The following is a 12,295-nucleotide window of genomic DNA, read 5'->3' as shown; positions in this document are numbered from 1 at the left end:
AGCACCACAGTTCAAAAGCATCAATTCTTCAGCACTCAGCTTTCTTCACAATCCAACTCTCACATCCATACATGACCACTGGAAAAACCATAGCCTTGACTAGACGGACCTTTGTTGGCAAAGCAATATCTCTGCTTTTTAATAAGCTATCTAGGTTGGTCATAACTTTTTCCCTCCAAGGAGTAAGTGTCTTTTAATTTCATGGCTGAAATCACTATCTGCAGTGATTTTGGAGTCCCCAAAAATAAAGTCTGACACTGTTTCCACTGTTTCCCCATCTATTTCCCATGAAGTGATGGGACCAGATGCCATGATCTTAGTTTTCTGAATGTTGAGCTTTAAGCCAACTTTTTCACTCTCCTCTTTCACTTTTATCATTGAATGCCTATGTATCTGTAATTCAGAAAGGTCTTTATTTCTCATTATGAATGTAGAATGTTTATTGTCTCCAGGTGGTATTAATAGATTAGATGGTAAATCTCAAAGGAACTCTGTTCTGATTGACTTACATAGAGAAATGAGCATTTACAGGAACTGAATATTCCTAAAACCCCCAGAAAATAAGGACATTGAACTTCTACTACTTTAGATGAGCTCCTTCTCACCTCCCAAATTCAGAAGCTCATTGAGCCTCCTTACTTTTCATGGCAATATGGGCTATTTGCATAGATGCAATAAGAATCTTTTCTTCTTTTACTAAGATAGAATTGGAAAATTGCTTATGCAACCAAGAACTTGCCTGGAATTTCATATTTTACAACGATGCTGTTAATCAGGTATAACAAATTACATTTAAAGGACTAAGTTTGATTTTATGGAACCAAAGGCTACAAAGCCCTTCTAGAAAAACTGGCCTGGCTTACAGGATTTCCATCCTTACAGTTGCAAAGTAGTGTCACTTCCCAGCAGGCCCAAGAAACTTAGGATATTGGGAGCATCTCTAGAGGAGAGGAATGTACCCAAATTTATAGGTCCTACAGTTGAAATCTGGTGGACAGATTTTCTAGCCTCAGGATAGCAAGTAATAGAGGAGTTTAAAAGTTCAATCTGAGATTTCTTCCAACAGAGCAAACTTAAGATGGCCTATGTGGTGATTAACCTTCTTGCTGCACCTATGTAAATAATCAGACCAAACCTAATGGAACGACTTATTTTATGAATAATTTTTTTAAGATCATTTTACATCAAATTTGGGGACAATTTTAGGAAATTTTTTTTTTATGTTTTAGAATGAGCAAAAGAGATTACTGGATACTTTTCAATGGAATGCCTCTAGGAATTATCTGAATCTAGTCTTAGACTATTGTACAACTCTGCAGAGATTAAAGTTAACTTGTGGGAAAAAAACTGATAATAATGCAAATAATTCATATCTATAGACATGAAAAAAATTGGTGAAGGTTCATTCCTTCTTCCCATGGAAATGCCAATTTTCCTTCTGTTTACAAATTTATTTCAATATTCCTGATCTACAAAGATATGTTCTTTGGATTCTCCTTTAGACCAGTTGTCACATCTTACAAATTCTCTTTCAAACTGATGAGTTAAACAACTAAAATCTTTGACTTGTGTTCATTTGTAAGAGAGTCAGGATTTTACCTGTTTTTGAAAATTATCCCTTATCACCATTGTCTCATTAAATTTTCATAGCACTCTCACATTCCTGTTGACTAAATTAGGAATTAGAATTCATCTCTTCATTCATTCATTAAAAACTCATTCATTCATTCAACCAATATTTAAGTTCCTTTTATATATCAGGAACTATTCTGGGGACTGAGGATTCAATGGTAAACCAGACAGACTTCATGGAGCCTTTAGTGATGGAGAAGACAAAATAAATTCACAAATAAATATACAGTTACAAATTGTGATCATCTATAAAGGAAAAAGATGGATGCTTGAGGAAATGACTTTCACAGGCAGAGGTAAAAGGACTTGGGAAGGCCTGATGTGAAAAAGTGCTTGGCCTGCTAAGGAAAAGAGAGAAGTCCCATGTGGCTGGAGCACAGAGAAAGCTGAGTGAGATGAGAATGGAGGTGAGGCCAGATCCGGCATGCCTTGGTTATAGCTTATAGAGTTTATTCTAAAACTGGAGCACAACTTGCCTGAGGTTTCACAGAGCCTGAATTGAAAATTTGGTTTCTTATTAGAAGACTTATATTCGTAATCATTTATTAGGGGGTGGGGATGAGGTTGGAGACATTATTCTTTGGATTTAGCAAGATAATTCCAGAAAAAGTAGAGAAGTTTGTCTCGCATTTTCCAAAACTATCCTCTCTTCTGGAAGTTGGTCATCTTTCACCACATGCTGGACTTGTATGGGTCTGGGGTGCCTCAAATGACAGTTCGGAGCATCAGGACAGGTAAACATCTAGGCACCGTATCAGGATTTGTGTGGCCTGTGCTTCCTGGCATTCGTATTACCTTGCATAGTACCAGACATATGGCAAGCAGTCAACAAATGTGTTGATTAATTGGTTGATTAACTACAAATATTATGGTAGGCCATGTGTTCTCTGGCAGATAATTGAGGGATGAAAATGTGATGCTTTTCTGGAACAAGTTGCTATGGTTCTAGATTTACCTTTGTTTTGCAGCAATTTTTTACTGTATCTATTGCTAAAGCAAGGATAAATAGATTGGTTGATCCATTCATTCATCTTAATTTGACCCCAGGAAGAATATCAGTTTTTCTAAAGCAAGAGATAAAAACTCTGCTGGAGTTTTCCCAGGGAGTAAATATAATGTAAACTAACTAAAACCAAGTGTCACCAAGATTTCTAAACAACTAGGGTTCGTTACTAAGAAAGTAATTGTTTCAGTTGTGGGAGGTTTAATAAACTAAGAGGCTTATAATGATGCAGTCCCTCTTGAGTTTTTCTGTACCACCACTAGTGGGTCAGCAGACGGGATATAGGAGCTGTAAAACGGAAAACCTTTAAATCTTCAGGTACCAGAGGAACCCTGGGGAACCAACTTTAGATCTAAAACACTCCGGACGTCAGTTAGAAAGTGAGATAGAACTAAATTAAAGATCACCTCACTTGCTCATATTTGAGATTCAAAAGGGGATCCACTTAAGTATTCTTTAACACGTCAGCCAATTATGTAGCAGGGAGAAGTAAAGAGGGTTACATTTATGACACTCGGTCTTTAGTCATTCACTTACACTTTCACTTGCTTATTCATTCAACCAACTATTTAGTATCTACAAAATGCTAGATGTGGTTCTAAGCACTGGGGATACTGAGATAAAGATGACGTGATCTTTTGCTTAAAAAAATGAGAAATCTACTGGTTTCACAAGCCAGTATTAGACTAAGTATTTAGACTGGTATAAGTCTAAGTATTTAGACTAAGACCTGTATAGTTCACTTAAAAATTACATTTATTTCTGGCTTCATATGTTTATATAGTAATATATTGAAATAAAATGTTAAGTATTATCAGAAAAAGATCAGAAACTATCTGCTCAGAAGCTTGAAAAATTATAATAGCACTTAAATACAATAATAATTTTAACATGTAAATATACCAAAATCTAAATCAATAGAAAATCTATAGAATAATGGATCTTAGAAGTGGAAAGGGACTCTGGTGGTCATCTAGTCCAGCCTTCTAATTTACAGAGAAGGGAACTCAGGCCACAGTGAGGACTTGACTTGTCCGAAGTCACCTTGGAGAATTAGTGTCTATGTCTGAATTCAAACTCAGGCCCCCAATCCCACCTCAAAGCTCTTTCCCTTATGTTCCTAAACATATAAAATGCTTATTTGAATCACTAACCTTTGTTAGCATCTGCTTGTAAGACTGGCACTGGGATGAAATAGGGATCCGTGCGATGAGAAGCTGGCAGAACCGTGAGGCTGGATATAGTGGAACCTTTTATTAACTTCTGAGCCTTCACCTAAATGATCAAAAATTTGTTTTTAGCAGACATTTTTGCCTTCAAAATGAACACAGTTTTCTTCTTGTAAACAATAAATAAGATTATGAATATGAATAGTTTCATTAAGTTTTAATAAAGTAGAAATATCAGCTCCAATTTTATTGCTCATGGGTACCCTGCACTATTGTCTACTGTCAGGAGTTTGTGTAATTTAAAATAGTTAATTAAATCCAATTAACATGTTGTGATTTCTACTATGCAAAGTCAGTATAGTAGTTAATAAAGGAACTATTAAGATTTTGTTCAATTTTAATGACTACAATATAAAAGTGCTAAATCTTGACAGAGGAGGTTTTGAATACAGCAAAGTTTTGTACAGGCAAAATTTCTAGGAAATACACATTAGAGTTTCGAGGATAAATAAAGACTGGGAAAATGTAAAAATAAATATATCAGTCAACATTAACAGGTTAAGGATAAACTCGGAGCATACTCTAGCAGGTCTTAGAAACAGTTAAAGATATGATGTACAGATCACTTAGAGTAGATGTTACTTTTCCTAAAGTCATCAAGTGCTTTTATTATAGTCACGAAATATGAATTGTTTCTATTAAATGCTTTCTAGATTTCAAAGATTATATGTATTGCAAATAAATCACATGTAATTATATAGCCCAAGCACAGTATTTTTACCTTTATTATAGGAGGTTATGAATTACCTGAGCCCTCTCATCAGGGAAGATGCAACTGCTTGGTATTTATAGATGATTTTAAAATTTCCCAGTCATTTTCCAAACATTAATTAATTTGCATAACTTCCAAGGGAACTAGGTAATGGTTTGCTATTTAACTACTGATTTTAACAAAGAACCAAGTCAGAAAGGTTAGATTTGTCTCAGGTCACAGTAGAGCACTAGATATGCAAAGATTATTCAATTTGAAGATTGATCTGGTTCTGCATTAGTGAAATTTGCCATTGGGTTCCAATGTAGCACATCTAGTTCATCAAGGTCATGGTGACCTTAAGGAAAAAGAAAGGGAAAGTTTCATCAAGACTCCAGGGAGAAAATCACTTTAAAACATAATATTTATTGGCTGAGAAATGTCTGTGAACAAAGTTATTTTAGAACTCCACTGCCAGGATGTGGTACTTAAGGGAAACTATTAATATAAGCAACACCATCTTATGGACACCAAACCCTTTGGCGATGTTTGGAGAGGACGGTTTAAAATGACTACAAATAGGATTTTTAACAGGAAAGAGCAGACTGTTAATGCAGTCAGTTTCCTTCCAGGCAAGCAGGAAAAAGCAAGGGTAGGGCTCTGAGCTGTGCTGAAGAGAGCGCGCATGCGCATTGTGGGATTGTGGAACTTAAGCACTGCTAGTGCTCCTCGGTCTCTTTCCCTCATCCTCAGCTCTCCTCCCCCCACTTCACTTCCAGACAGGAGTAACTTCCAGGAGCTCCTCCTAACCAGGGAAGCTGAGATAATCATACAGTGTACTGTGATCCAGACATGGCGCAAACATAGACGAGGATCAGTTCAGTTCAGTTCAATCGCTCAGTCGTGTCCGACTCTTTGAGACCCCATGAATCGCAGCACGCCAGGCCTCCCTGTCCATCACCAACTCCCGGAGTTCACTCAGACTCACGTCCATCGAGTCAGTGATGCCATCCAGCCATCTCATCCTATGTCGTCCCCTTCTTCTCCTGCCCCCAATCCCTCCCAGCATCAGAGTCTTTTCCAATGAGTCAACTCTTAGCATCAGGTGGCCAAAGTATTGGAGTTTCAGCTTTAGCATCATTGCTTCCAAAGAAATCCCAGGGCTGATCTCCTTCAGAATGGACTGGTTGGATCTCCTTGCAGTCCAAGGGACTCTCAAGAGTCTTCTCCAGCACCACAGTTCAAAAGCATCAATTCTTCGGCACTCAGCCTTCTTCACAGTCCAACTCTCACATCCATACATGACCACTGGAAAAACCATAGCCTTGACTAGATGGACCTTTGTTGGCAAAGTAATGTCTCTGCTTTTGAATATGCTATCTAGGTTGGTCATAACTTTTCTTCTAAGGAGTAAGTGTCTTTTAATTTCATGGCTGCAGTCACCATCTGCAGTGATTTTGGAGTCCAAAAAAATAAAGTCTGACACTGTTTCCACTGTTTCCCCATCTATTTCCCATGAAGTGATGGGACCAGATGCCATGATCTTCGATTTCTGAATGTTGAGCTTTAAGCCAACTTTTTCACTCTCCTCTTTCACTTTCATCAAGAGGCTTTTTGGTTCCTCTTCACTTTCTGCCATAAGGGTGGTGTCATCTGCATATATGAGGTTATTGATATTTCTCCTGGATGCTCAGTATCAAAAACAGAAGGGTCTCCAGTTGTCTGATTGATCTCAGGGTCAGGGAGGCAAAGGTAAATCGAAGGATGATAGAAAGATTCCACTTAAATAAAATTGTCAAACACTGTGAAGGTGTAAAATATAGATTTGGCAGTATCGGGGCTCACAGCATCGTTCATCTGGATTTTCTGAAAGCCTTTGACAAAGTACACCTGACAATGTGCTCTTGAAAGCTAAAGTAGCAGGATCTGACAGTAAACACAATGTAAAGTGTGACACGAAGGAGATGGGGGAAGGCAGATGACGGTCAGATTCTCTCAGGCTGTCAGCACTTTCAAAACGCTGGTTTCTTTCATTCTTTACATTGCATCAATCTCAACAATGTAAAAGCTGGACCCACGGGCTAGGGCTGTGCTGAAAAGGCAGTGAGGGGTGTGTGTGTGTGGGAGGAAGAGAGGGGTGACATCCTGGTGAGTTTACAGAAGTAAATCCTTCAGACAGGATCTCTGGATAGGAAACATCAGCCCCCTCTGCTGTTGGGTTCCCATGGTAAGGATAACCACTCCTGCATGTGCCCGGTTGGAAGAACAAGGTCAGTAACAACCTCAGCGTTTACTGAGCACTTACTATATAACACTAACTTTAATACAATAAGCATTAAATTTCATGAGCAATGGAAAATCTAAGAGCTATGAGAGCGCAGAAGAGGGAGTAATTAACTCTGCCTGCTGGTATCGCAGGTTTTGAATGACTCTCAACACTGGCTGTATATTAGCATTACTCAGGGAGCTTTTTAAAAATACTGCTGCCTGGGCCCCAACCCTGGGCAGTTAAACCAGAATAGCTGTGCTGGAGCCTGGGCCTCAGTATTTTTATAAAGCTCCCCAGGTGATTCTGATGTGCAGCCAAGGTTGAGATGTACTGCAGTAAGTGATATTTAAATTGAGTCTTAAAAGAAGCATTGAATTATATCACGTGGAGAACAGGATGCAATTATAGGTAGAAAGAATGGTGGCAACAAAGCAAAAGAGCACACAAATGCATGAAAATTTCACTGAAGGTGAAGGGCTCTATGTGGCTTGAGTATATTGTGTGTATCAGGAGGATAAGGTGTGGATGAGACGGGAAAGGTAGATAAATGCAAATTAGAGAAACCACGTGAATGTGCTGATTGCCTAACAGAAGCTGAATATCATCTGATTCTGGCTTCTCTTTTATGTCGTGTTTGATACTTATACTGAACTGTGCTTTGTGGTTGGTATACTGCTAATAAAAGAATCATACTATAAGTAGAACAATGTCTCTCATATCTGGTACTTCTCATTACCATTTCCAAAACTGTAATTCAGAAGTCTTATCACTTTATGTGGAAATATTCCATAATAGCTTAAAATTTTTTCAATATTTAAAAAATATAGAAAAGCTTAAAGAAGAAAACAGCAATCATATTCCTGTCAGCCAGAATTAATCATTGTTAGTATCTTGGGATACTTGCTTCCAGGGATTGCAAATAGAAAAAAATGTTCTATTTTATTTTTCTGGTAGCAGTGATATATGCTCATTAAAAAGATTCCAAATAGAAACAGAGGTGAAAATTGAAGAAACCATATCAAATATCACTAGGTGATTCATTATCCCTGATATCTTTGGGATGATTTACTTATTGTTTTATAAAAATAGGATTTATATTATTAAACTTAATTTGACATGAATTTAATAGGAAGGGAAAAGGCTGAATTAAACCCTACCAATTATTAAGCCTCAATAAATATTTCTTTACCACAAGATTCCTGTGAGTTAAAAGAGATTCTGCTGCATGGGTTGGCAAAGTTCTTCTTAAAGGGCCAGAGAATAAATGTTTTAGGCTGGGGTCTATTTTTATAGCTGGAAAGTAGCATAAGCAATATGGAAACAAAGAGGTGAAGCTGTGTTCCACTGAAATCTAATTTACAAAAACAGGCAGTCTGCCCTCAGGCAGTGATTTGTGGACTCCTGCTACATTGTTCAATAAAGGTGATTATGAAAAAATATTTAGGTTATTTTTTTACCTATTTATATATATATATATATTTTTTTTTACCACATGTTTTTATTTTGGATAATATATCCTGGCTTCAGAAGATGAGAACATGAGAAGTTTCTTGCTACTTTCATTTCCTCTCCCTCACCTCCCAATTTTGTATTGTGTTATTTTTACATTGTCCAGATTTATAATATTCACATTCTGTTTTGAAACCATCATTGCTATGATTGTTTAGCATCAGTTCTACATGTGAATGGATCCAGTGATTATCAATAGTTCTTCTGGCATGGCTTCACTATGCTTGCGTTCTTTATTTTGTGGATTTTTAGACTGCCTAGCTTTGGTTATCAAGCAGTTCTTTCCAACAAGTGTTCATGGATATTTTGCTTCCCTGAGCCTTTACACTTGAATTGCACCTGGGGCCATCCTCTCTTCTCTCAAAACTCTGCACTGCTGTCTTCCACAATGAATATAATGAAATCTGATACCAGCCAGATTTTTTTTTTTTACCCTTTGTAGGTGATTTTTTCCTTCTGCCTAGAAGTCTGAAGCATTCTTCCTCTTTCAAGTTCAGGTGTTTAGGAAATACCTTTATATTAAATATTCTAAATCACACTTTTCTTGGGATTCAATGTTTTCCTTCAGATTGCAGAGTCAGTTCTTTTTTCACTTCTGGAACATCTCCTTACATTGCAGCACTAGGTACATCTTCTCTTTCACTTGCTGGGTTCTCTTTGTGAGGGGTATCATGTGTCCTTAAATGTCGGTTCATCTTTATCTTTCATATTGTGGTTCCTAACTATTTGTTCTCTCCCAGCTCCTTCTAGAATAGAACATTGAGTTTTAGCTGAGCACATGGCTATCCAGTTAAAGACCACATTTTCCCAGTGTCCTCTGTGACTAAATGTCGCCAGTAAAACTGTGGCAGAAGTGATATATATCACATCTAGGGCATCCCTTTAGAGTGCCTTCCCTGGACTATTTTTACCTTTCCTATGGACTGAAACATGGGTATGGAAAGGAGCCAGCTTCAACCATTGAAATGAGAATTTCCTATAACCACAGAACTGAGGAGGTGATGGAGCATCAGGACAGAAGGAACAGTATCTTGGATGACCTCCTGGAGGAGATCCTGCCAGCCTTGGATTTCTCATCTGTGGATTGTTTTGTGAGTGAGAAAGAAACTAATTTATTTAAGGCATTATATCTTTGGATTTCTTTGTTATAGCAGCTTAGCTGGTAACAAACTAATATGCATATCTATTAACTTCAAATTAATTTCCTTTATCAGATGAGAGTGCATTTACTGTGTTTACAGTTTTTTCTCCCTGTCAATATTTCAGTATTCAGCAGTGTCTGTTCTGTTCTTTCTATTTATAGTATATTTATTAGTTCCATAAAGTATTTTGGTATTCAATTTATTTCCTTATGTCTGCAACCTCCTTTTTTAATCTCATTCTGCTATTTTATCATCACATGGTTGAGCTCTAGTTTTATTTATGTCCCTCTCAACTGTGCTATAACGTGAAGAAACTGTGAGAAAATTCCTCCTCACAAAATTCCTTGAGTTATGTTTTCCTTAAATTAGACTTTGTCTTTTGAAGCCCAGGATTCTCCCTCCCTCCCCACCTTCCTTTCTTCTGTTAGCTGTGGGTGAAATACTGACATGTATGTAATAGATCAGTAGTGACCGTATCATTTCTTTTCGCCTTGCACACATTTGTGCAGCTGTGTCCAGACATTATACTTGCTCTGATACAGTATCTTATCCCCCATTTTCTGGCACTAGTGTGTTTCCTCTCCCAGCAACATGTGCTAAGTGGGTATTCTGGGTTTTTTCCACCTTTCAGTTACCTGAAGGCTTCTCTCCAGATCTTTTAGTATTTCTGAGGATCTCAATACTTTGAGGATTCTCAGAGTACCGGTAATATTTCTAAGGGCTGAGGCGCGGTGAGGCAAGGAGCTATGGGGCACCCTCTACTCTGCTCCAGAATCTCCTGCTTAGTGAATTTAAGAAATTATGTACCACCTTCATGACCATATTCAGCAACCCTGGCCCAACCCTCGTCCTCATCTGACAGACGGGGAAACTAAAAATCAGAAAGGGAAAATACTTGGAACACGTGTATAATCTGCCTTGTAGTTCAGAGGCACAACTAGAATGCGTGTCACTGTTCATGCCCCAGTGCTTCATGCTATATTTTCTTGATTCCTGAGTTCCTGAACCTCTAAGCAAACACATCTCAGGTTGTCAGTTCATAGTAAAGTCCTCCCACTTTGCGTCCTATCTCCCTCCTTTCCAAGTGCCATTTAATTTAGAGATAGCAGGAGTCTCACCTTCTCTCAGACTAAGTGACACAGGAGGGGAGAGGGCAAGGCACATCTAAAAGAAGACATAGATACAGAATATGACAAGAAATGGTTAGAACCAAGTAGGTCCCAATTGGCAGAAGATTCGACTTCCAGTGGGCCTTGAGCTTCATTATACACTTGCTGTAATACACTAGCATGCTAAGGAACATGCCCACCAGCACCGTGACAGTTCTGAGGCTGTTGTCCAATTGCTTAGTCATGTCTTACTCTTCGAGACTCCATGGACTGCAGCACGCCAGGCTTCTCTGTCCTTTACTGTCTCCAAGAGTTTGCTCAAACTCATGTCCACTGAATCGGTGATGCCATCCAACCATCTTGTCCTCTGTCATCCACTTCTCCTCTTCCCTTGAATCTTTCCCAGCATCAGGGTCTTTTCCAATGAGTCGTCTTTTCAGCGGCCAAAGTATCAGAGTTTTATCATCAGTCCTTCTAGTGAATATTCAGGGTTGATTTCCTTTAGGATGGACTGGTTTGATCTCCTTGCTGACCAAGGGACTCTCAAGTCTTCTCCAGCACCACTTGGATGGCATCAATTCTTCAGCGCTCAGCCTTATTTATGGCCCAACTCTCACATCCATACATGACTACTGGGAAAACCACAGCTTTGACTATATGGACCTTTGTCAGCAAAGTGATGTCTCTGCTTTTTAATACACTGTATAGGTTTGTAATAGTTTTTCTTCCAAGGAGCAAGCATCTTTTAATTTCATGGCTGCAGTCACTGTCCACAGTGATTTTGGAGCCCGAGAAAATAAGGTCTGTTATTGTTTCCATTGTTTCCCCATCGATTTGCCATGAAGTGATGGGATCAAGTGCCACAATCTTAGTTTTCTGAAGGTTGAGTTTTAAGCCAGCTTTTTCTCACTCCTCTTTCACCTTCATCTTTGGTTCTTTGTTTTCTGCTACTAGGTGGTGTTATCTGCATATCTGGGGTTATTGATATTTCTCCCAGCAATCTTGGTTCTAGCTTGTGCTTCATGCAGCCTGGCATTTTGCATGATGTACTCTGCATATATGTTAAATAAGCAGGGTGACAATATATAGCCTTGACGTACTCCTTTCCAAATTTTGAACCAGTCCATTGTTCCATGTCTGGTTCTAACTGTGGCTTCTTGACCTGTATACAGGTTTCTCAGAAGGCAGGTAAGGTGGTCTGGTATTCCCATATCTTTAAGAATTTTCCAGTTTGTTGTGATCCACACAGTCAAAGGCTTTAGCATAGTCAATGAAGAAGTAGATGTTTTTCTGGAACTCTCTTGCTTTTTCTATGATCCAGTGGATGTGAATCTAACCATAAAGGCCCAAAGTGGGCATGGCCAAATTCCTAGAAATCTCCACCCCTTTCCTGAAATAATGGGAGTAATCGTTCCACTCATTAGCCTAGGAAATTATCCATCCCATAAAAACCAACCATGCCATACTTAGAGGCTCTCTCACCTTCTGAGATGGCCCACACTCTGTCTATGGAGGGTGTTTCTCTCTAAATAAGTCCACTTCTTACCTATCACTTTGTCTCTCACTGAATTCTTTCCCAATGAGACATCAAGAAGCTGAAATTCACTGGGAACATAAGGATTACCAGTATTCTTGGAACTAGTAGGAAAACTCTCTGGAGAGGCTTCTGTAGCACAAAAGCAAGAATCCTGAGTTTGAGAACTGTATTTGA

General features: G+C 38.5%; 1 protein-coding gene across 1 annotated transcript in view; it reads right to left on the bottom strand.

Moving 5' to 3' along the window:
- Positions 1–12,295, bottom strand: part of IQCH (IQ motif containing H) — a 229,438-nt gene that overhangs the window by 152,564 nt on the left and 64,579 nt on the right. Inside the window, 1 exon segment of the mRNA XM_069597379.1 lies at positions 3,790–3,910. Coding sequence (XP_069453480.1) covers positions 3,790–3,910 — 121 coding nt within the window.

This window comes from Ovis canadensis, chromosome 7, assembly GCF_042477335.2.
Source record: "Ovis canadensis isolate MfBH-ARS-UI-01 breed Bighorn chromosome 7, ARS-UI_OviCan_v2, whole genome shotgun sequence".
Classification (NCBI taxonomy): Eukaryota; Metazoa; Chordata; class Mammalia; order Artiodactyla; family Bovidae; genus Ovis; species Ovis canadensis.
This window is presented reverse-complemented; position numbering and strand designations above follow the sequence as displayed.